The sequence below is a fragment of the Lepidochelys kempii genome, chromosome 8 (genome assembly GCF_965140285.1).
Source record: "Lepidochelys kempii isolate rLepKem1 chromosome 8, rLepKem1.hap1, whole genome shotgun sequence".
In the NCBI taxonomy this organism is placed as follows: Eukaryota; Metazoa; Chordata; order Testudines; family Cheloniidae; genus Lepidochelys; species Lepidochelys kempii.
The window spans coordinates 64,703,612-64,728,467 of NC_136387.1; the positions used below are offsets into that span (position 1 = coordinate 64,703,612).

A 24,856-nucleotide genomic window follows, 5' to 3' on the forward strand; every position below is an offset into this window, starting at 1 on the left:
TTTAACAGTAGGACAATTCTTTGAGAGTGGCATGGCAGGTAAATATGTAAAATCAGCCAGAACTATATTGTGCATTTACATTTTATAAATTACGAAGAGCCACCACTGTGGAAATATGAACTATGTTATTGCATGTAGCGTTGTTCTAGTCGTGTTGGTCACCCAACTTGTCTGAATTGTGATTTAAGGGTCATTACTCTAGACATGTCATTGCAAATGCATACAGGAAACTGAAACAGCCTACTACTATAATATCCATAACCAACACAGTCCATTTGCTCAAAACAAGAAAGAAGTTCTTTAATTTTAAGTAAAATGAAACATTATTACATATCTGATCATTTTAAATGTACTAAGGATTGGGACAAACAATTTCATGCAATACCCCAAGTAGTACAGAACACTTTATATAAGAAAAGAAATAAAGACACCCACTAAAAAGCTGTCAGTGTCAAATAATCACTTGTTCTGCTGTTGTCAACTTTCTACTATTTAAATGACAGGGTAATAGCTATCAATAGGAAAAACAAATCCATTCCACCAAATTCTTGGGAAACCTCATAGAATTTTGTCACATAAAAATTTTTGTGTATAGCTGTGTGCTTTGGGCTTAGTGTTTCTCTTTCATGTACAGACAATCCCATAAAGGAGATGATGATTTGGGTTACTAGGAAAACAGTGTGCCTTCTGTTGATACATGCACACATCAATGGGATTTAAACTGTGTCTCTGTAGTTTGGGTGGATTTCAGGCTTGATGTCATATACAATGTTCAAAAGTTGTTTCATTATGTTTTCCATATACTTGTGGAAGCTACTGGTGATGTCTCGGATTTTTTCTGTTGTTTGCTCTTCTATTTTAGTGGAGAGGTTACCTTGGGATCCCATTATCTACAAAGGCAAAACAAGAGAAACCCTATGAGCAAAATAAAGGCTTACATCACAGCCATGTTTACTGTAGCCAGGGCAGCCTCTAAGAATGTCTTTCTATCCCCGAACATAAACATTATGCAAACCTTTCACAGTACTCTGTAAAAGTAAGGTTTAAAGTACATTAAACCATAAACATAATAAACAGGATTAATGGGAACGCTTTGGATACTTGTTAGCGTTGAAATGTCCCCATGTAGTGCAGGTTTCCAATGTCACTGTTGCGTACAATGTTTATGAAGAGTTTTTTCTCTTTAACATTTTTGAATATTTTCATTTTATTGATTAATCCATGACATTCTATCACTGATAGGTTGTTTGAGCTTATAAAATTAATGCAAACCATGGCTTTTGAAGTGTGGAAGATGGGAATGCTTCCTAATAAATAAATAAATTAAAAATGAAGCCTTTGTGTTTCCAAAGCACTGAAACATCTTCCATGGTTACTGATGTATAACCCTCAATAGGCCTCATTTGAGGCCTTTTAATATTACATTTTCTTATCTGGCCAAATACCAGACAGCTTCTGGCACAATAAATATCAGGACATTCGCTTTGGATGTAATTGTATCTTCCCTTCTTTCTTGACTAGCGGAACATTTTAGCAAGGTTATGTTGTAAACAGATGCACACATTCCAAATCTGTGACTTATCCCTCCACTTATCCCTCCACTGCCCCAACTTCCTGTGAGTGTGCTTCCCTTATAGAAAAGTCCTAAAGAGTTTAATCGAACATAATCTTCCTTGCTGTAGGATGGCTCACAAAACCTGGGAAAAGAAATGAATAGAGATTGATAGCCTCTTAGATCTCTATATAATCCAGTTGTAGTCATCAATATTCAATTCTATAGGGCTTTTTCATAAGAGTTGCAGTTTTTCTCTGGTCTGTTGTTGCAGATAATTCTAAAAATAGTGCAATATACAGTAGCTACCCATAGCTAAAGAGAACATCCTGTGAGTGTGATAAAGGAGCAATACATAGTATGAATTTTAGGTTTTGTGGTTCCAAGGCACACCCTTACTACTGTTTCAGTCTTGTGGTTCTCTTGAGCCGAGGCTACTTGTTGAGGCAAATTGTGTTGTGGTCCAATGGTCACAAGATACAAGGGAGCATATAGGTGAGCAGCAATTCTCCAAAAAGGGCCATATTTTTGGAGTTTAATGTTGGCACACCCTCATCATGTATCATTGGAAAATTTATTTTGTGTGTGTTTAGATGAGGTCTGATGTAGAGCTATCAAGGGGTACTGTAAGCCTTAAGGCAAAGTGAAACAATGGTACCCAAAATGATTGTCGTTTTTTTGCACAGTTCCACAAATACTGTTTACATTAATTTCAACACCTCAATGTGGTGTTTATTGGTCCAAGCTACCTGTCATAAATATAAAGGGAAGGGTAAACCCCTTTGAAATCCCTCCTGGCCAGGGGAAAGCTCCTCTCACCTGTAAAGGGTTAAGAAGCTAAAGGTAACCTCGCTGGCACCTGACCAAAATGACCAATGAGGAGACAAGATACTTTCAAAAGCTGGGAGGAGGGAGAGAAACAAAGGGTTTGTGGGTCTGTCTGTAGTCGTCTTGGCCAGGGACAGAACAGGAATGGAGCCTTAGAACTTTTAGTAAGTAATCTAGCTAGGTATGTGTTAGATTATGATTTCTTTAAATGGCTGAGAAAAGAATTGTGCTGAATAGAATAACTATTTCTGTCTGTGTATCTTTTTTGTAACTTAAGGTTTTGCCTAGAGGGGTTCTCTATGTTTTTGAATCTAATTACCCTGTAAGATATCTACCATCCTGATTTTACAGGGGGGATTTCTTTATTTCTATTTACTTCTATTTTTTATTAAAAGTCTTCTTGTAAAACACTGAATGCTTTTTCATTGTTCTCAGATCCAAGGGTTTGGGTCTGTGGTCACCTATGCAAATTGGTGAGGCTTTTTATCCAACATTTCCCAGGAAAGGGGGAGTGCAAGTGTTGGGAGGATTGTTCATTGTTCTTAAGATCCAAGGGTCTGGGTCTGTAGTCACCTAGGCGAATTGGTGAGGCTTTTTACCAAACCTTGTCCAGGAAGTGGGGTGCAAGGTTTTGGGAAGTATTTTGGGGGGAAGGACGCGTCCAAACAGCTCTTCCCCAGTAACCAGTATTAGTTTGGTGGTGGTAGCGGCCATTCCAAGGATAACGGGGGTAATATTTTGTACCTTGGGGAAGTTTTGACCTAAGCTGGTAAAGATAAGCTTAGGAGGTTTTTCATGCAGGTCCCCACATCTGTACCCTAGAGTTCAGAGTGGGGGAGGAACCTTGACATGGTGGCACAGTGGTGGGATTAACCTGAAATCATTTTGAGATCCAGTTGAGATTTTTTGAACTAGAAATACAGATTTTAAAAAGGAATTTTTAGGAAGTCCAGAAGGCAGCTTTGAAACTGAAAGCAGCTTGGTTTCTCTCTGCTTTGTGGCCAAGCAGAGACAAAAGGGGATTATCTTGTGAATTGCAGGTTTCATTTGCCTGGAGGCAGGGTACTTAACTCCTGCAGGGAAATTCACAGTCTTCCAACCCAGAGGTTTGTTTTTTTTTTTCTTTTCTTCCTAAAAGTAAATAGGGGGTGTGTGCTCTACCCATTTGCCTGGAGACAAAAGTGGCAGGGTTTTTTTTAGGATTTTGATTTTTTTTTTTTGTTTTACAAGGAGCACAGGTTTGAAAAGAAATTTTTTTTTTCTTTGGGCTGGGTAAGCAGGTTCTCAAGTAGTTCGAGGTTTTTTGCTTTAATTTGGGCCCAGAGCAGAGACAAGGGAATTGTCTTTTTCTGTAGGCTGACAATCACTATCAGAGAATAGGTATTCTATTCCAGCACAGCAAAAAATTACAGCCAAGTTTTGTTTGTTTATTTCTAAACCTCGGGTGTAAAGTTAGTTAAAAACAGAGAGGTTAGAATGGCCAAATCCTCGGCTCGACTACAGCTGGAATTAGCCAAATTTCAGGCTGAGGAAAAACAAAGGGAACATGAAAGACAGATAGAACTCATGCGGCTGGAGAAGGAGGTACAGGAGGCTGCCCACAAGAGGGAAATGGAGGCGAGGAAGCATGTGGAGGAGATGGAGAGAATAAAGGCCCAGCAGAACATACCAACAAACCCTAACAATCCTTCTCCAGGTACCACTTCCCATCCCAGAAAGTTCCCCACCTACAAGGCAGGTGATGATACCGAGGCCTTCTTAGAAAACTTCGAAAGGGCCTGCCTTGGGTACAACATCTCTACTGACCAATACATGGTAGAGCTGAGGCCGCAGCTCAGTGGACCCTTAGCTGAGGTGGCAGCTGAAATGCCTAGAGAACACATGAACAAGTATGAACTGTTTAAATCCAAGGCGAGAGTCAGAATGGGGATAACACCCGAGCAGTCTCGTCGGAGGTTCCGAGCCCTAAGGTGGAAACCAGACATGTCATTTACCCGACATGCCTACCACATTGTGAAACATTGGGATGCCTGGATATCAGGAGCAAGTGTTGAATCTCCAGTAAATTTGCCCTTCCTAATGCAAATGGAACAATTCTTAGAGGGTGTTCCTGAGGAAATAGAAAGATACATCCTAGATGGGAAACCCAAAACTGTAATCGAGGCAGGAGAGATTGGAGCCAGATGGGTGGAGGTGGCAGAGAAGAAGAAAACTGGTCGCAGTTGGAGCGGAGACCAGAAGGGACCACCCCAGACCACACCCTATTACCGGGGGCCGCCCAAAGCCCCGCCTACCTCCCAAAGAACCCTCCAGACCCCTTATCGTCCCACCACCCCGTTCTCCAGCAACCCTCCTCGTCCCAGTGACCCGTCAGCTGGACGATGTTTTAAGTGTAACGAGCTGGGGCATGTAAAGGCCAACTGCCCCAAGAACCCCAACAGATTACAGTTCATTGCACCGGAATCACACCAGAGGTCCACAGGCCCAGATACCTCCCAGATACCCTTGGAGCGGAGGGAAACTTTGAGTGTGGGCGGGAAGAAGGTCACCGCGTGGAGGGACACCGGAGCACAAGTGTCAGCTATCCATGCTTCCTTAGTGGACCCCAATTTAATCAACCCAGAGATCCAAGTGACGATTCAACCCTTCAAGTCCAACTCTTTCAATTTGCCTACAGCCAAGTTGCCTGTCCAGTACAAGGGCTGGTCAGGAATGTGGACTTTTGCAGTCTATGATGATTATCCCATCCCCATGCTGTTGGGGGAAGACTTGGCCAATCATGTGAAGCAGGCCAAGAGGGTGGGAATGGTCACCCGCAACCAGGCTAAACAAGCCGTGAGGCCTAGCTCTGTTCCGGAAACTTCTATCAGGACCCAGTCAGAGGTGATGGACCTGGACCCCAGGCCAATGTCTGCAACAGCAGTAGTGGATCCAGTCCCAGAGACCCAGACGGAACCAGTCCCAGAACCGGAACCAGCCGAACAACCAACACCAGACCCCGTGTCAGCACTGAATCCAGTACTTGCAACCTCAACACCAGAGGGCCCCACCGAACCTGAACTGGCAGCAGCCGATAACCCTACACAAGAGGCTCAGCCGGAGCCTGAATCCCAACATAGTGCACCAGCGGAGAGCGGTTCACAGTCAACAGAAACAGCTCCATCCCCTATATCGCTTCCAGAGGGACCAAGCCTAGGTCCACAATCCCATGAGGAACTGATGTCTCCAGCATCAAGGGAACAGTTCCAGACCGAACAGGAAGCAGATGAAAGCCTCCAGAGAGCTTGGACGGCGGCACGGAGCAACCCACCGCCTCTCAGCTCTTCTAATCGATCCAGGTTTGTTGTAGAAAGAGGACTTTTATACAAGGAAACTCTTTCTGGGGGACACCAGGAAGACTGGCATCCTCAGAGACAGTTGGTAGTTCCAACTAAATACCGGGCCAAGCTCTTGAGCTTAGCCCATGATCACCCTAGTGGCCATGCTGGGGTGAACAGGACCAAAGACCGTTTGGGGGGGTCATTCCACTGGGAGGGAATGGGCAAGGATGTTTCTACCTATGTCCAGTCTTGTGAGGTGTGCCAAAGAGTGGGAAAACCCCAAGACCAGGTCAAAGCTCCTCTCCAGCCACTCCCCATCATTGAAGTTCCATTTCAGCGAGTAGCTGTGGATATTCTGGGTCCTTTTCCGAAAAAGACACCCAGAGGAAAGCAGTACATACTGACTTTCATGGATTTTGCCACCCGATGGCCGGAAGCAGTAGCTCTAAGCAACACCAGGGCTAAAAGTGTGTGCCAGGCACTAGCAGACATTTTTGCCAGGGTAGGTTGGCCCTCCGACATCCTCACAGATGCAGGGACTAATTTCCTGGCAGGAACTATGAAAAACCTTTGGGAAGCTCATGGGGTAAATCACTTGGTTGCCACTCCTTACCATCATCAAACAAATGGCATGGTGGAGAAGTTTAATGGAACTTTGGGGGCCATGATACGTAAATTCGTAAATGAGCACTCCAATGATTGGGACCTAGTATTGCAGCAGTTGCTCTTTGCCTACAGAGCTGTACCACATCCCAGTTTAGGGTTTTCCCCATTTGAACTTGTATATGGCCGTGAGGTTAAGGGGCCATTGCAGTTGGTGAAGCAGCAATGGGAGGGATTTACACCTTCTCCAGGAACTAACATTCTGGACTTTGTAACCAACCTACAAAACACCCTCCGAACCTCTTTAGCCCTTGCTAGAGAAAACTTACAGGATGCTCAAAAAGAGCAAAAAGCCTGGTATGATAAAAATGCCAGAGAGCGTTCCTTCAAAGTAGGAGACCAGGTCATGGTCTTAAAGGCGCTCCAGGCCCATAAAATGGAAGCATCGTGGGAAGGGCCATTCGTGGTCCAGGAGCGCCTGGGAGCTGTTAATTATCTCATAGCATTCCCCACCTCCAACCGAAAGCCTAAGGTGTACCATATTAATTCTCTAAAGCCCTTTTATTCCAGAGAATTAAAGGTTTGTCAGTTTACAGCCCAGGGAGGAGACGACGCTGAGTGGCCTGAAGGTGTTTACTACGAAGGGAAATGTGCTGGTGGTGTGGAAGAGGTGAACCTCTCCATGACCCTTGGGCGTATGCAGCGACAGCAGATCCAGGAGCTGTGCACTAGCTACGCGCCAACGTTCTCAGCCACCCCAGGACTGACTGAACGGGCATACCACTCCATTGACACAGGTAATGCTCACCCAATTAGGGTCCACCCTTACCGGGTGTCTCCTCAAGCTAAAACTGCTATAGAACGGGAGATCCAGGATATGTTACATATGGGTGTAATCCGCCCCTCTGAAAGTGCATGGGCATCTCCAGTGGTTCTAGTTCCCAAACCAGATGGGGAAATACGTTTTTGCGTGGACTACCGTAAGCTAAATGCTGTAACTCGCCCAGACAACTATCCCATGCCACGCACAGATGAACTATTAGAGAAACTGGGAAGGGCCCAGTTCATCTCTACCTTGGACTTAACCAAGGGGTACTGGCAGGTACCGCTAGATGAATCTGCCAAGGAAAGGTCAGCCTTCATCACACATCTCGGGCTGTATGAATTTAATGTACTCCCTTTCGGGCTGCGAAATGCACCCGCCACTTTCCAAAGACTTGTAGATGGTCTCCTAGCGGGATTAGGAGAATATGCAGTCGCCTACCTTGACGATGTGGCCATATTTTCGGATTCCTGGGCAGACCACCTGGAACATCTACAAAAAGTCCTTGAGCGCATAAGGGAGGCAGGACTAACTGTTAAGGCTAAGAAGTGTCAAATAGGCCTAAACAGAGTGACTTACCTTGGACACCAGGTGGGTCAAGGAACTATCAGCCCCCTACAGGCCAAAGTGGATGCTATCCAAAAGTGGCCTGTCCCAAAGTCAAAGAAACAGGTTCAATCCTTCTTAGGCTTGGCCAGTTATTACAGACGATTTGTACCGCACTACAGCCAAATCGCTGCCCCACTGACAGACCTAACCAAAAAGAAACAGCCAAATGCTGTTCAGTGGACCGGAAGGTGTCAGAAGGCCTTTAACAAGCTTAAAGCGACACTCATGTCTGACCCTGTACTAAGGGCCCCAGACTTTGACAAACCGTTCCTAGTAACCACAGATGCATCCGAGCGTGGTGTGGGAGCAGTTTTAATGCAGAAAGGACCTGATCAAGAATTCCACCCTGTAGTGTTTCTCAGCAAAAAACTGTCTGAGAGGGAAAGCAACTGGTCAGTCACTGAAAAAGAATGTTATGCCATTGTCTACGCTCTGGAAAAGCTACGCCCATATGTTTGGGGACGGCGTTTCCACCTGCAAACCGACCATGCTGCACTAAAGTGGCTTCACACCGTCAAAGAAACTAACAGAAAACTTCTTCGGTGGAGTTTAGCTCTCCAAGATTTTGATTTCGACATCCAACACATCTCAGGAGCTTCTAACAAAGTGGCTGATGCACTCTCCCGTGAAAGTTTCCCAGAATCAACTGGTTAAAATCGTCCTTGAGATGTGGAAAATATTGTTAGTCTTTATGTACTTGGTAGTATATTTAGAGATGCATGTGTCTTATTAACTCTGTTTTCCTAGAGCTCCAGGAAGAAATCCCAGCCAGTGTTTCACCCTAGCTGAGATTTGGGGGGCGTGTCATAAATATAAAGGGAAGGGTAAACCCCTTTGAAATCCCTCCTGGCCAGGGGAAAGCTCCTCTCACCTGTAAAGGGTTAAGAAGCTAAAGGTAACCTCGCTGGCACCTGACCAAAATGACCAATGAGGAGACAAGATACTTTCAAAAGCTGGGAGGAGGGAGAGAAACAAAGGGTTTGTGGGTCTGTCTGTAGTCGTCTTGGCCAGGGACAGAACAGGAATGGAGCCTTAGAACTTTTAGTAAGTAATCTAGCTAGGTATGTGTTAGATTATGATTTCTTTAAATGGCTGAGAAAAGAATTGTGCTGAATAGAATAACTATTTCTGTCTGTGTATCTTTTTTGTAACTTAAGGTTTTGCCTAGAGGGGTTCTCTATGTTTTTGAATCTAATTACCCTGTAAGATATCTACCATCCTGATTTTACAGGGGGGATTTCTTTATTTCTATTTACTTCTATTTTTTATTAAAAGTCTTCTTGTAAAACACTGAATGCTTTTTCATTGTTCTCAGATCCAAGGGTTTGGGTCTGTGGTCACCTATGCAAATTGGTGAGGCTTTTTATCCAACATTTCCCAGGAAAGGGGGAGTGCAAGTGTTGGGAGGATTGTTCATTGTTCTTAAGATCCAAGGGTCTGGGTCTGTAGTCACCTAGGCGAATTGGTGAGGCTTTTTACCAAACCTTGTCCAGGAAGTGGGGTGCAAGGTTTTGGGAAGTATTTTGGGGGGAAGGACGCGTCCAAACAGCTCTTCCCCAGTAACCAGTATTAGTTTGGTGGTGGTAGCGGCCATTCCAAGGATAACGGGGGTAATATTTTGTACCTTGGGGAAGTTTTGACCTAAGCTGGTAAAGATAAGCTTAGGAGGTTTTTCATGCAGGTCCCCACATCTGTACCCTAGAGTTCAGAGTGGGGGAGGAACCTTGACACTACCAAATGACAATGCATTAAAAATATATATTAGTTTTGCATGGCCAAGTTTGTTTTTCTTTTCAGAAATGATGACGCTGTTTAGCATGTGATAAAAAGGGCAAATATCAACATATTGCAACATACTTACATGAAATGTTTTTGCATTGCATATTCTGAATTGTCAGGGTCTCACACGTGATTATAGTTTCCTATATTTTCAATTGAAATTTGCTGACCAGATCAAACTCTTGCTGAAGTTTGGGCACCAGTAGTAGCAGATTATGTGCCAATGGTTTATACTGCATAGTGGGTAGATTTAAATGCATGTGAATTCCTAATGTAATGTGCCTCCATTTATAAGCTTTTGTACATACAATGTAGCAAATAGTTTGCCTAGTAGGAGGTTTTAATTTGTAATTGCCGATGCATGTAGTACAAGCCACTGAAATAGTCTAGAATCTAGCTTTTAAATTTAATTTTGCACAGATCAGTATTCCTGTTAGAGATGACAATACACAGCTTCATGCTGGGCTTCAATCAAGTGCTCACTAAATGGAAATGGCAATTTTGATAGTACCATAGGTCTAAACTGTATCTAATTTAGCACAAATTTGTATACGTCTACAAAATGGAAAATGGTGGTGGTGGTTGTGATAGTGCTCACAATATACCATCGGAATTTTACCTTCACAGGGAAATATATGAAGTTGTGGAGGATACAAGTCCCGTAAAGCTTACGTTAAAGAGAAAAAGATTCCCCACAAGCATTGAAAAATGAGTTGTTTGTCAAAAAAATCAAAAGAACGCAAAACTGTCAGAAGCCACCAGAGCTGCACAGAATTCTGTGGTGCTGGCAGCCGAAGCCAGGAGAGATTAATTGTATTGGTGGCGACTGGATGAGTTATCTAGTTTAGGTGATGTGCCACCAATATTCTATCACCGGGGCTGCTTTTGGAAAAACACAAGCAAGTCAAATTTGGCACATGTCAGGAATGTATTGAACCCAGGAAAGAAAACTGACTCTGAATCTGAGCAGAGAGCATCATGTTCACATGCTTTCATAGTCACCAGAGCAAGCACATCCTCCAGTGTTTGATCCTGGTGCATTGTTTACTTGAGAGAAACACGCAAGAAAAATAAGAAAAGTTGTAAATTAGAAACATTTTAGAGAGCAACCAATGTAAGGGAGACAGCACTTGAAAGAGGAGATGATGACATGTTGCACAGACTATGTGTGGAAGACTTGATTGCTAAGGATGCACTGTATCACTCAACATGCCTTTCTTCCTATTTATGTAAAATAAATCTTAAAGCAAAACCATCTAGTTACACTTATGACACTGCATTTTATCAGCTGATTGAAGAGATAGACAATGATCTTTATGTGAAACAAGAAGGCTCTTCTCCTGTCCAAGCTGCTAAAAAGCTATAAAGCTCTACTTCTCTCAGATGTAGAAGCTGCAAGCTATTCCAGTCCCAAATTACAGGCAAGATCAGAAACAACAATGAGGTTTTGCAAATTCATTCCATACACAACATGGACAAGGCAAGTCTACCATCATTCTCTTCAGTGCAATGACATTAGCTGATGGTATCTAAGCTGCTAGTCATCTGAAGCAGGAACTTAACTCATCCAAATGTTTTATAGATGTTCTTCTGATGAGTGAGCCTGATGACCAGCTTTCAAATGAACAAGTGGTTTTGTATAATGCTACTTCAGTCCTTCAGTCTGAAATAGCCAAAATGAAAGCCTCCGCATATTATCCAATGCCAGGTGATTGCAGTTTACAGAGCTTAGCTGCTTTTGTACCCTAATTAGTGCAGGAGTTTGTCCTTTGGTTGCTAGATAAAGAGGCATATAACTCAGACAGCAATGAGTGTCATACCTCAGAAGACAGTCAGAGGAGTTGCTTCTCAGTCGTGCAGTGCATAGTATTTAACAGGTCCAAAATTATCACACCATTACACATAAGCTTTGCTACGCAGCTACACCTGAGTTTGGGTCATGCAATTTAATTGACATACAACATCATCAGGGATTCTGCATCAATTATGATGAGCTAAGGTGATTCATGACTAATGCGGCAACAGCCGAAGTAGAAAGACTCCAGTGAGGTGTGCTCATTCCAAACGGAATTGAACCACTTCATGCTGGTAGAAATCTCATTCATGATGGAGATGATAGTATAGACATCAACACAGAGACCACTGATGGAAAGAATACCTTCCATTCCGTGGCTAGAGTGCTATTTCAAGAACAAACTGCAGATAGTCCAGCATCATGAGAAATTCACTGAACCATGGGAAAGAAAAGTCACTTAGTCTCCCCGAGTAATTAGAGTCTCTGATGCAGTATGCAGCATTTGAAAAACTAGAACACGTCCAGAACTGACTTGCCATGAAAAAGTACTTGAGAAAATAAATTTTGGTATCTTACCAATGAACTCTGTCCAAGATTTCTCCTGGTGTCTTTAAGACTATTACCTCATGATGTCCTGCCAATACCAAATGATATTGATAGCTTGCAACAAAGAAAAGCACCTACACAGTAGTTGCATATGCACCTATTGTGGATACAAGACAGCTGCCAAGGCCAGAGTCTGTCCTACAGTGCTGAAATGTCAGCCGCTGTAGGACAGCAGCATGTCCTTGACACCAAGAATCAGCAGCTGTATGCTGTTGCTCGGCAAGTGAAATGGACTGTCTCAAATGAACTTGGTACCAATATGAACAGCAAAATGATTAGGGGTCTGGAACACATGAGTTATGAGGAGAGGCTGAGGGAACTGGGATTGTTTAGTCTGCGGAAGAGAAGAATGAGGGGGGATTTGATAGCTGCTTTCAACTACCTGAGAGAGAGTTCTAGAGAGGATGGTTCTAGACTATTCTCAGTGGTGGAAGAGGACAGGACAAGGAGTAATGGTCTCAAGTTGCAGTGGGGGAGGTTTAGGTTGGATATTAGGAAAAACTTTTTCACTAGGAGGGTGGTGAAACACTGGAATGCGTTGCCTAGGGAGGTGGTGGAATCTCCTTCCTTAGAAGTTTTTAAGGTCAGGCTTGACAAAGCCCTGGCTGGGATGATTTAATTGGGTATGGGTCCTGCTTTTGAGCAGGGGGTTGGACTAGATGACCTCCCGAGGTCCCTTCCAACCCTGATATTCTATGATTCTATGATTTGTACCTTGTGCTGTTTTATAGCATGTATTGGGAAATTCTGGGGAGATGCAGGATTGCTAAAGCTTCTTGTTGATTCTGATGTGTATGCAGCTTGTACTGCAAATCAAATGCTGCAGGTAAGCAATTCAGCTGTGTTCTACGTGGCTTGTGATTTTTTTGCATTTGAGGCCCTGAGTGCTCTTAACAAATTTATTATTACATTTTGTTTTACCCTTTAGATTGCTATTGTGATGATTTGAGGTCACAAAAAAATCCGATTTCATGTCTTGAAATAGTACAGAGAGTCATTAAACTACCAGAAACTAATGCAAATATTTCAAAGTAGTCATTTTAACATGTTGATAGTGTCATTGTTTGTTCTCATTTCTGTGGTAACAGCACCATTTGACAGGTCCACAATATACTTCATCTTAAAGTAGACATAATAAGCTTTCAAAAGATGCATGTTATGTGTGTGTAGAGAGGATACATGAAGGCGACCAAATCAGTGGTCTCTTGCTGCTCACCTAATATCACCAAATTCATTTTCCTTGTGACTTTAGCCCAATTTTTGCCTTCAAAGATGACAAAGTGAATGAATAAAGATTATCCTTTAGAAGGATTTCCATTGAAATGATATTCATTTTCTAAGTAGCATCGAGTAAACAATTGATCTATAATATAGAATTAAAACTTTTGCTAGTTTGAGAGAAATAAAAGGAAACAAACAAAATTTTAAATGCTGGGAAGGGATTATCATTATCTGTAATAATTATTTTTCTGAGGATAATAATTAGCATTATATGTATCTTAACTTTGGGCCAAACCCTGAGGGCCTTTACTTGGGAAAGATCTGACTCCTTCCACATAGCGAGCCATCTCCATAGAGAGAACTTTATGCAGATTCAGGGTAGCTAGATGTTGTCTCCAAATCAACCCTATGGAAAATGCTCAAGAGTGTTACTACGCACTTGGGTGGAGCCTCCTCCACACCAGGGACCCTTCCCCCTTAATTCACACCATAGGAAAAACATACAGTGTTATAAGTTAATTAACGATTGAATTTCTGCCTAGATTTTTTCATGTTCTTGTTTTCTACTACTGATTTCAAACCCTTCATATTATTGAACTTCATTTGATGTTGTATTTAAGTTATGATCTGTTTTGACTTTGAGGATTTTACTGCAGTGTCAGACCAATGACTTCCATAGTGTTGCTCCTAATCTTACATCTGGTATGAATGAGATCAGCATCAGGCCTTGTATCTCCATAGGTAGGTGCCATACCTTAAGGATGTTGTGTAACCCGTTCATTGTAGTTTAAATTAACCAGGTAAATTATGCACTTATTTACACTCCATTTCTTAGGCTTAATTCATTCATGTTTATCGAGCTCTTGGAGATCCTCATGTGGAAGGGCCATAGTGTTATTTCACTATGAGAGAGACTCTCAACATTCAGAAATGGATTTTGTACACCCCAAAGTTAGAATCCTGGGGAGAGAGTTGATTTAGTCTGCTATAAAGATAGAGCTGTTTGGCAAATTTTGGATCCAGATCTGTGCTCAAATTTTGCACGCTGCTAAAGTGGATATTAGCAATTATCACTCTTATTCAACACCAATTGTTGTTTATTGTTATTGTGTATTATGGTCTGATACGTTGTGGCTGGGGTGTGAGTCCGCACAGAATTTAGTCCAACATGTCTCTAATGAGCCACAGTCAAGATGCTAAGTACAATGGGGAACTTTAAATGTGGCTGTAATAACTGTGGAATTATAAATGTTTTCATAGGAACACATGAGCCAGCACATGAACTAGTTAGGGACCACTGCTCTGGCACTGCCCTCCGTACTGCCCTCCAGGCTTGGGTTAATAATGTTGTCATTCTTCTGGGACAGACAAATGTCCGACATAAAGGGGTCAGGGAAAGTGAAGGAGGGTTGTAATGATCGTTTACAACATGCTGGCACTGGAAGAGCTGTATGTGCTCTTGTAGTCTTGTGTAAACTGCTTCAATTCACAATCTACAATATTAGCTCAGTGTGGTAATTGTGGGTGTAATGAGAAGATTGTGCTCAAAATAATGCACAGAGAAATTTCTTTCTCCTTTGCTCAAAGTAAGGCACAGAGAAATTTCTGTCTCCTTTGCTGTTTCAGACATCAGACGACAATTTCTCTCTTTCTGGCTTGAATGTAAAGGTGAACACATCTGAAAGATATTTTACCTTTTTTTCAATTGTCAGTAAAAATCTGAAATAGCATGTGCAGGACAAGTCTGCCTGCTTTACTGTGAGATTATCTCTTGGAGCTGACACTCTGGCTGAAGTGACAAGCTGATAAATTTGACTTCCTCTTCTCCTCCCCACCCCATTCAGCTGTTGTAGCTTTACACGGAATCAGACAAAAAGGAAGTCCAGTAAAGCAAAGAGAATAGTTTGTGATACCCCTTCATGAAAACAGCAAAGAAAATTGAAAAATGATGGAATATCTAAAATTTACTAAATTTCAGAAATTCAGGTGAAAAAATGCCAGCCAGATTACTGTTTTACTCTGAAAAATGTAATGGAAAAAAAATCAGTTTTGAACAGATGTTGCTGTGTGCATAGTTGGAAGCTAAGATTAAATTATCAGAACTAGATAAATAATAGATTTTGCATTTCACGGACAGTTTAGAAAAATTGTTTGGCTTGGACCAAAAGTGAATATTTTTCCACTTGTTGATGAATCAAAAAGTTGAAAGAAAGATCATTTTGGATTTTTATGTATATAAACAAATTAAGGAAATTTTGCAATGAAAAGTCATTTCAAACCAAAAATTTTCCAAAACAAAAAGTTCACATTTGATCAGAATTCTGTTTTTTGTTTTGGTTTTTTTGCAACCAAATTTTGATGACATAAACACAAACTTGTAAAACGTTGTGGTGTTGTTGAATCTGCATTTTTCACTGAAAAAATGTTTTGCCTGTAAAATTTTGTCCGACACTATAAATGAATAAACGCAATAGCTTTTCATAGGGCCTGACCCAAAGCCTTCTGAAGTCAGTGGAAAGATAACTGTTGACATCGATAAGCTTTGAGTCACTGCAGCTGAACTCTTTGTATATTAGTTAGCAACCAGAATTGTACCTTACTCCAGCTTCTGCTCTGATGTTAACAGAAAATCTGCCTGGCATTAAAAAAGAGAAACTGAAGGTACTTTTCAAAAAATATGTGCATTATATATATTTCCCAAGAGACGGGCCTGAATGATCCCCAGCATCTGAACAGTCCTGAATTTTAGTAAGGTTTGGATCCAAAGCCCCAGATCCAAAAGTCCCTGAAGTTTGTGAAAAGAGCTGAACTTTGAAGTCCAGCCCCATTGCTAATATTTTCAGTGAATAAGTAAATTCATTATGAATTGTTGGACAGCTGATAGTGTACCGTATATAAAGGATCTACAGTAAGGACTTAATACAATGCTTATTGAATCATGTCCTCCCCTTCTCTATTGACTTCCATGGACATAGTGAAATATGTATGTAAGCTTCTTACTTACATTAGATTGTTTGTGCCTGAATTCCCTCTCCCTCTGTAACCTGTAGTGGTCTATCTCTGCTATGGCTTCTTCTTTGGCTTGCTTCAGTCTCTTTCCCTTTCCTGGACAGAGAGAGGAAACATAGGGTTACTTTGAAATTAGCATTGTGCCTGAAGAGATGGTTGTCTCCACACAGTACTTATTCTACACAGCATAGTATTCCATGTGCTGAATCCCCAGTAAAGTACTTGAGAGTTTTGATTGCTTGCAGATTACTAGTAAGATTTTCAGGAGTGCCTAAATGATTTAGGGAACACAGGTTCCACTGAAAGCCAATAGAACTTGTGGTCCTAAGTCACGAAAGCGCCCAACCTATGGTATCAGGCCCTTCTTGTCTACAAGTACACAACAATCATAAAAAATGGGTAGGGTTGTCAACAATAGAGCATACGGCATTTTCAACTGATTTTCTTTATCACAACATAAATGACCATTTCTTATCACTGCTTCATGTTCAAATAAAATGCTTATCTTTGCTTAATTGGCAACAGTAGCAATCAGAGAACAGGTTTGAGTTGTCACTGATTGGAAGAGACATTATTCTATAAGATTTGCTGTATTGATTCGCTGCCAGGAACCCTTCAGTCCACACCAACTGGATTCTATTTAATGCTGGCAAATTTCCAAGGCACTTTGAAGATACAGCTCAGCCACTAACAAGCTAAGTTGCAACATTTACATTTTATTGCCCGCCCCCCTTTCATCCTAACACTTGTAAAATGCACAGGTGGGTGATTAAGACACAGAGGACATCAAAGCAGCTTTTGTTTTCTAATGTGTGGAAACATGAAAGTGATGGCAAAATCAATATTAATTTATTTATTTATTACAGAAAAATCTTTGTTATCTGGCATGTTAGGAATGGGGGGGGAAGGGGCAGGAGTGTGCGGTTAGCTAAGAATTATACTTACCAATGGAATACCAATTTTCAAAGAATTAGAATACAATAAAATTAATCAAGAATAAAATAGTATACAAGGACTCATCATTCCAGTACTGCACTGCAGAGTGGTTGGTTTCTTGAAGCACTTACGTTTATACAGGTAAAGTTTTCTATACAGTAGGTTATCTTATGAAACTATATATCACTATGGGAAGCACATGGCATACACCCAGATCACTAAAAATACACTTAACATTAAAACTATACTGAATATAATTTAATCTTTGATGATTCAGAAGACACTTCAGGATCTTGCAGTGCCTCAGAGTCATCATTATCAACATCAATTATCATTTGTAGATGTAGAAGGTGTAGGAGATTGGGCTGAATCTGTAATGACCCTATGACACCCTGGAAGCTGCTGTTTTGAATAAATCCCTGACGGCAGCTTGCTTACTTGTCTTCTGCCTCTTTTGCATGAAAGTAGAGTGCAGAATGTACAATTGCATAACCTCCTGGGCAGTATACTAGTCCCAGTTACTAGTTGGGAGATATCAGAAATGCCAGTTAATAGCGCTTTCTGGTTAATAAAGTGTCGGATAACCCAGCTTTTACTGTATTATGCTAAGTGACCCTTAGCTGTAATAAAGACTAAGGCCCTGATTCTGAAATGACTTATGTACATGCTTAACTTTACACACTGTGAACAGTCACACTGATGTCAATGAGTACTAACAGCGTGTAAAATCAGTGCAGTGTTGGATATGATCTATGTAACTCCTGGATCTGACAGGATGCTCTGTGTAGGAGGAGAGAGAAAGAATTAATAGAAACATGTTGCTTATGGAATTGGAACATGAAACAAGTGGTGAATTTGTGATAACTGTTGGAATTTGATATCTATATGTGTATTTGTTTCATAGGATTTTGTCAAAATCCCCCTAATCCCTACAGGATCCTACAAATTCTCCACAAACTGCTGTCTGGGAAACCAGCACTTTTCAGCTGAGGGAACCATAGTTGCTGGAACTAGGGCTGCTGGTGGTGCTGCCGTACCCCCTGGCTTGAAGTGGTTTCTATTTATACAAGGTTTACAGTTTGGTTCAATGGTTCTCAGCACCCCTACTATAAAAATTCTTCCAGCACTCCTGGAGGGAGCTATAAATGCTAGATTTAAAACTGATCCACAAGGGGGAAAAAGAAATGGGTTTGTCACTTTTGTGTTTTTTTGTTTTTATATTAGGTCTTGTCATGCCTGGAAGACTCTATGATGACATATAAATGAATGAAATGATGATATCACACGCAGAGCATGATGACATTTTTCAGATGAAACTTTTTTTTTTTTTTTGGCCAAAAATTGTAGATTCTGGTCAACCAAAACATTTTGTGAATTTGCATAAAATTTGCTGGATTGTTTTGGTAAAAAAAAAATCCTAAAAATTTAAACATTTCATGCTGATGTTTTCAAAACAAAAGTTTAGATTTTTATTTGAAATTTTACTTCAGCTTTATTTAAAATAGGTAAAAGCCACTCAAATTAAGTATTTTGTTTCAGGCTGAGCAAAAATGATATTTTTTTACTTTTTCAGTTTGCCAGAAATATTTGTTTTGGGTTGACTTGAACCAATTTATTTTCAATTTTTATTTCAGTCAGAGATCCCCAAAATCATTTGTTCACACACACCCAAGAACCATGAGAGTGAACGTTGGGCATTTAAGAAAGCAAGTCTTAGTCTATTTAAAATAGCTTCTTTTTTGGTTAACACCTATTCACAACTTTACACTTATTAATGCTTTGGAGAAAAAGGCTCATCACATGCACCTCCCTTTATTTAAAGTGTGAGAGTTAAAAAAAAATCCTTTTCTGAAACCCCCAGATAAGTTCTTCAGCAAAAGCGGAGAGCTAAGAGTTGATGTTCCTTATATTTCTAAGATAAAACCAGCCAATCCCACAACCCCTCCCACACTATCCTTAAATATGCCAGGCCTTTATACATTATTAAGCATTTTGATCAGCTTTAATCTGCTCTTACAGTGAAACTTGCCAAGAGATGTCACATTTTGAATCTATCCTACTAAAATTGCCCTGCATGTAGTCCTCAAATGCCATTTCTCAGAGTCTGCTAGACACTGAAGGCCTGATTCTGATGTCAGTTGCACCAGTGTAAATCAGGAGTAACTCTACTGAAATCAGTGTTGTAAAACTGAAAAGGAGTACTTGTGGCACCTTAGAGACTAACCAATTTATTTGAGCATAAGCTTTCGTGAGCTACAGCTCACTTCATCAGATGCATACTGTAGCTCACGAAAGCTTATGCTCAAATAAATTGGTTAGTCTCTAAGGTGCCACAAGTACTCCTTTTCTTTTTGCAAATACAGACTAACACGGCTGTTACTCTGAAACCTGTTGTAAAACTGGTGTAAGTAAGAACACTTTCAGGCCCTAACTATCCACTTTTGGTACATGATTTAGTTCAGACAGCAGCATCAGATTGAGGCAATTGTTCATTTCTTCTGTAGTACATCATGCTACTGTGGATTGGTTTCAGTTGTTTTGTACATATGAAGCCATATCAGATGTAACATACAGTAATATAACTCTCCTAGGCATAGCTCAAAAATGAATCTGAAGTTTGCCAGAAAAAGTGCTTTTAATGGGTCTGTAACTCAAGAAAATTCTAAGTAAAAATGACTGATTCAGGGGTAAATTATCTGCTCAGTGAGCAGGCCAGTCCCAAGTCACTACCAGCATTTCAGTGAATAGATTTAGAAGCAGTAAATTCCTAAAAGCCTCGTATTGATTTATGGGCTACTTGACTCACTGAATGTGCTTATTGTGGGATTCAAGGAGGGATCAGGTATGATTATATAAAGCCTTTATACAGAAGGAGTAATACACAGTGTAGAACCTGGTGGATTTACTGAACATCAGCCCATCTTGTGGAATGTTTTTATGTTTACTTAATTAGATTTGTCAGAGTCCACATGTCACTGGAGATCACTAAGAGTTTGTAGAGAAGGGCAGAGGATGGACATTTTTTTACCCATTTAAGATTAAAGTATATTCTTTTTCTTCTATTTCTTGAATCAGACTTTGCTACATCAGGTTCTGTTACTGCTCCAAATATCCAGAAGCAGTAAGCATAGATTGAATGACTCATGTAAATACTTGAGATTGGCCTAACCAACAGAATTTGGAGCTGGGGTTGGGTCTTTATTTTGAAATACAACCCCTCTAAATTTGAAGGTCTTCAGATCTGGGTTTCCAGTTAAAGCTTTATAGCGCTACCCCTTAATAATTAAATGAGGGTGTCAGATTCTCAGCACATGTAAACCCATGGAGCTCCAATTGACTTTGATGGGAGCTGTGCTGATGTACATCATCCACAATCTGGGTTTGGTTCTCGAGAACTAACTAAGCTACCCTTAAGTCTGGGGGAGTTTCAAATTTGGGATTCCAGCTGGGGCCCATCTCTAGTACATTTGTTACCCATTTAATCACGAACAATCCCTCCTGACCCCATATTAAATAAACTAAGACACATTACAAAATTGGATTTCTCTGGTTTTGGTAATTAATCTGATGAATTAAAAAAAACAGAAATTTTTTTACTGTGTTCTAGTAAGTAAGATATACCATATCTGCTGCCACACACTGGTTGTCACTTAACAGTGGCAGCCATTTAGTTTCTCCATGATACCATTGGTCATGGCACACCAGTGACTTTGTTTTGGAAGAGCTACGGGTGAATTGCTGCTAGTGGACATTGCTGCCTACGTATGTAATAGGGCATAGACTGCTGCACCTGATTACATTAAGTATTAATATATCTAAACCTGCTGTTTTACTAGAGGCACGCCAAAATTAATGAATCAGTTTGTCTAACACTAACCTCTTGTCTGCTACCCTATCTGCACAAGTCTTGCTTTTCAAAGTTAGGCCTGTTGTTCAGGGATACAGATAACTTTATGGGTCAGATTCTCTGCCTGTGTAAATCAGTATAGCTCTGCTCAAGTCAGGGGATCTGGTACTACATGTTTGGTGATGGCACAAAACCGAAATTCAGCCAAGGCTATTGAGAAGCGTCTGCTAGAAATATCTGAAGGCAGGAAGGCCATTCTGATGACAAAGAGAGATTGCTATATTCATTTTGGGAGGGGCAAAAATAATCAATAAATAAATTTGAGATGGTGTGTGTAAATGTATAATTATGCTGACTTCGAGTTTTGACCAAAAACCATGGCCACCAACTTCAGCAACAATAATCAGATCTTCCACAAAGAGAATTTCATTGAAAAGGCACATTTATTGGGGAAGGGGAGCACAGGCAGCAGAACAGCACTGGCTCTGCCTGCTCCCCATCCCCTCTCCCCACCTGTATGGGAAAGGACATAGCAGTTCTGCTGAAGGTGCTTCGCCTTCTGTGATGCTCCGAACCCCTGCAAGGTGGTGCTGGGAGAGTGGGGGGAGGGCTCTCTTACCCCTCTACACTGCCATCATGCTGGCCAGGCTGCAGTTTCACCTTTTGTGGTTCGGTAGCCCTTTATTAGTTGTCATCTCCTCTATTCAGCTGGAAAGTATTATTAAATACTGCCAGGAATAAAAATGACAGGTTTCAGAGTAACAGCCGTGTTAGTCTGTATTCGCAAAAAGAAAAGGAGTACTTGTGGCACCTTAGAGACTAACCAATTTATTTGAGCATAAGCTTTCGTGAGCTACAGCTCACTTCATCGGATGAAAGCTCATGTTCAAATAAATTGGTTAGACTCTAAGGCGCCAGGAATAAAAATGTACTCTTGGAGCAGTAGTTCTTTAATAGTAATATACTAGACTTGATTAGTAAAGTATTGGTGAGATTTTTAGGACTGCTGCAGGTTTGTGAAGTCATGCATAAAAACTAAATCATGGTAAATCGGTCATTTCTGCAAATGCCACATTTTACTTTAGTCAAAAAAAAATGTATGTATCACTTTCTATTAAACTAAAGCTGCCTTGCTCAAATATGCTTTGGAATTTCAAATACATAATTGAGGATTCTCTGGTAAGTGTCTACATATGGATGACATGATGGTAATTTGCCAAGCACTAAAATGGCATTCTTAAAAAAAATTAGAACATTTTAGTTTCAAGACCACATTAAATTGTCTAAAGAACAGGAGTACTTGTGGCACCTTAGAGACTAACCAATTTATTTGAGCATAAGCTTTCGTGAGCTACAGCTCACTTCATCCGATGCATACTGTAGCTCACGAAAGCTTATGCTCAAATAAATTGGTTAGTCGCTAAGGTGCCACAAGTACTCCTTTTTGCAAATACAGACTAACACGGCTATTACTCTGAAACCTGTCATTAAATTGTCTGTCATGTAGGTATTTGGAATACTCATTTTGAGGAGGATATGCCGCACTTTATACAAATTTAATATATGTTAGTGGTTCGGTATTTGCAGTTTTTATATTACATTATATACCAGATATTAACCAAGAAAAGGCCAGATACATCATTTGTTTTAAAAACATATTTCTATTAGTGTTTCTTTTCTCTCTTGTTTTGTCCAAAAGGAGCCTTGCTGGACTGACATCCCTGCTCTGACAATGCATGTTTATTTTTGAGAGCTGGGTAATTATTAATGAAAATAGGGGAGGCAAGGTGGCATAATTTTAAAGGGAGATTTGGGTTCAAAGGTTGTTTCTGCAATGTATGAAATGAGTTGGTAGTCTCATTCTAGGCTCCAGAGGACATTTGCTTATCCCCTTTGCAAAATCCACTGGAGAAGTTGCACAACAGCTGTTTTTCAATGCAGGTCATATTTACAGTTAACATAAAAAGGGTTGCATTAGAACAGGTAGGACAAGTTCACTGTTTTGCTTTGCAACTGAGATTTGCTGATTGCCAACCTGTGAGCAGGATCTTCTGATGTTAACTGGTACAAATTGGCTCAAAGTTGGTGTTTTCTGAATTGAAACAGAATATGCTTGACTTGCTTTACAAATTACTATGTGCACAGGTTACCTGTTAAGTGATAATTATAACAGATACATTAGTATTTTTAAATGACTGTTTCAGAAATATTTGTTTTTTTTGTTTACATTCTATTTTATTTATTTCCAATCATGAGTCAAATTCTGCTGTCATTTACATAGGTCTAAATCCAGAAGTTGTTGAAATTATTCTGGATTTAAACTAGTATATCTGGTCTGTGTTAAATTACTGCTGTGAAACACGGACATTCAGACAGTGAATAAAAAACTATAATGCTTTAAATTATGGTTCATAGAAGAATTCTGAAAATACCATCGATAGACCACTGTTATACCAGCAAAAGCCCTAGTGTAGACGCAGCTATATTGGCATAAAAATCCAATTGCTGGTGTACCTTATTTTGTTTGAGGACCTGCTCTAAACTGTGTTGCCAAAAGCATATTTTTGCTGGTAAAAACTGTCTATACTAGGAAGTTTTTGTGGTATTGCTACACTCATAGAGCAACCTTTTCTACTGTAGACTATACCTACACTACTATAGCTATTCCTGTAAGGCAAGGAGAATACAATATGCCTGTTTTAAGCACCAGTCCCACTATAATTATCACAGTAAAAAAAGCACCCCCCTAACCAGAATGACCATACCGGTACACAAACTTTCTGTAAACTAGATCTTAGAAATCCCAAATGGGAATCTTGCTAAGGCCTGACCTTACTTGCACTTAAGTCATTTAGAGTTTTGTCATTTACACTAATAGGCACAGATTGCAATATTTAGCATACAGACAAAAATCTATCCCAGTTCTTTAGATTGTGAATGAATCTGGTACTTCAAATTTGTCCTTTTTAGAGAAAGGTCTTACCTTTTGCCCTGTTTCTGATACTAAATAATAAAATAGTTCATGAGAGGGACAGGTTCTAGTTGTTTCCTAATCACCAATAATTCTTAAAGAGGAGACAAACATAATTTGCTTAAAAATAATATAGATGAAGCAGGTACTTGATCAATAAATATGTTTTGTAACTTTGACAAAACAATAGCTGGGTTTCTGTATTTCCGGACTCTAACTCTCATCCCCGTGCCTCAGCACTGCCAGAAGCACTTAGCATTCTGATGTCAGTTTCTGGCTCCAAGGGGTTTGGAAGGTGTTTTAAGCTAAAAAGGCTCTGCGAGTATCCCATGTGGTGTGGCAGTGGTTGAGGTGATGACAGTAGGAATGTATGTTCATGCACAGCAGAGTAAGTGCACCTGGCATCTCAGGTCCTGATTAAGTATGGGCACAGTTTAAGTACATGTATATAATTATGCTTGTCAATTATCCAGATTTCTGATTTGGAAATATTCCTTTTGGCTGACTAATTTTTTTTTTAAAGTTCCTCCAAATCAAAAGTAAGCAGCCACAAGCTTTAAGTTATCATAACTAAGGGCCTAACTTTGTATCCCTAACTCTTGCAAAACTCACTTTGACTTCATTTAGGGCTAGATAGTGGCGTTGTCAGGTACAGTACCCTGTCTGCTTCCCATTTGCTCTGGGGGATAGTAATTTGCATCTGAGCTAAACCAGCAGCAAATGGCAATACCTTCCAGGGCAGCTCAGTTGCACTGGCCAGGAAAAAGAACCCAACATTTAAAAATAAATACAGTGGTTTTTATCTAATGAGTATTCAGTGGGAAAATACAATAAACGCAGGCCAGATACTTACTCTTTTTGGCTTCTTCTAGTTTGTCTTTTGCACGTTTTTCTGCCTGTAAAAGTTGCTGGATTCCCTGAGACTGGCTGGTCATGCTGATTTTTGGGTCTGGTGTG

At 40.5% G+C, this 24,856-nt stretch overlaps 1 protein-coding gene across 1 annotated transcript; it reads right to left on the bottom strand.

Moving 5' to 3' along the window:
* On the bottom strand, positions 1-24,856 carry ATP6V1G3 (ATPase H+ transporting V1 subunit G3). Its single transcript, XM_073358219.2, has 3 exons — positions 24,753-24,856; positions 16,141-16,241; positions 1-890 (listed from the first exon to the last, which is right to left on the bottom strand). The coding sequence occupies exons 1-3, from the start codon at positions 24,832-24,834 to the stop codon at positions 717-719; spliced, it is 357 nt and encodes a 118-aa protein (XP_073214320.1). The 5' UTR covers positions 24,835-24,856; the 3' UTR covers positions 1-716.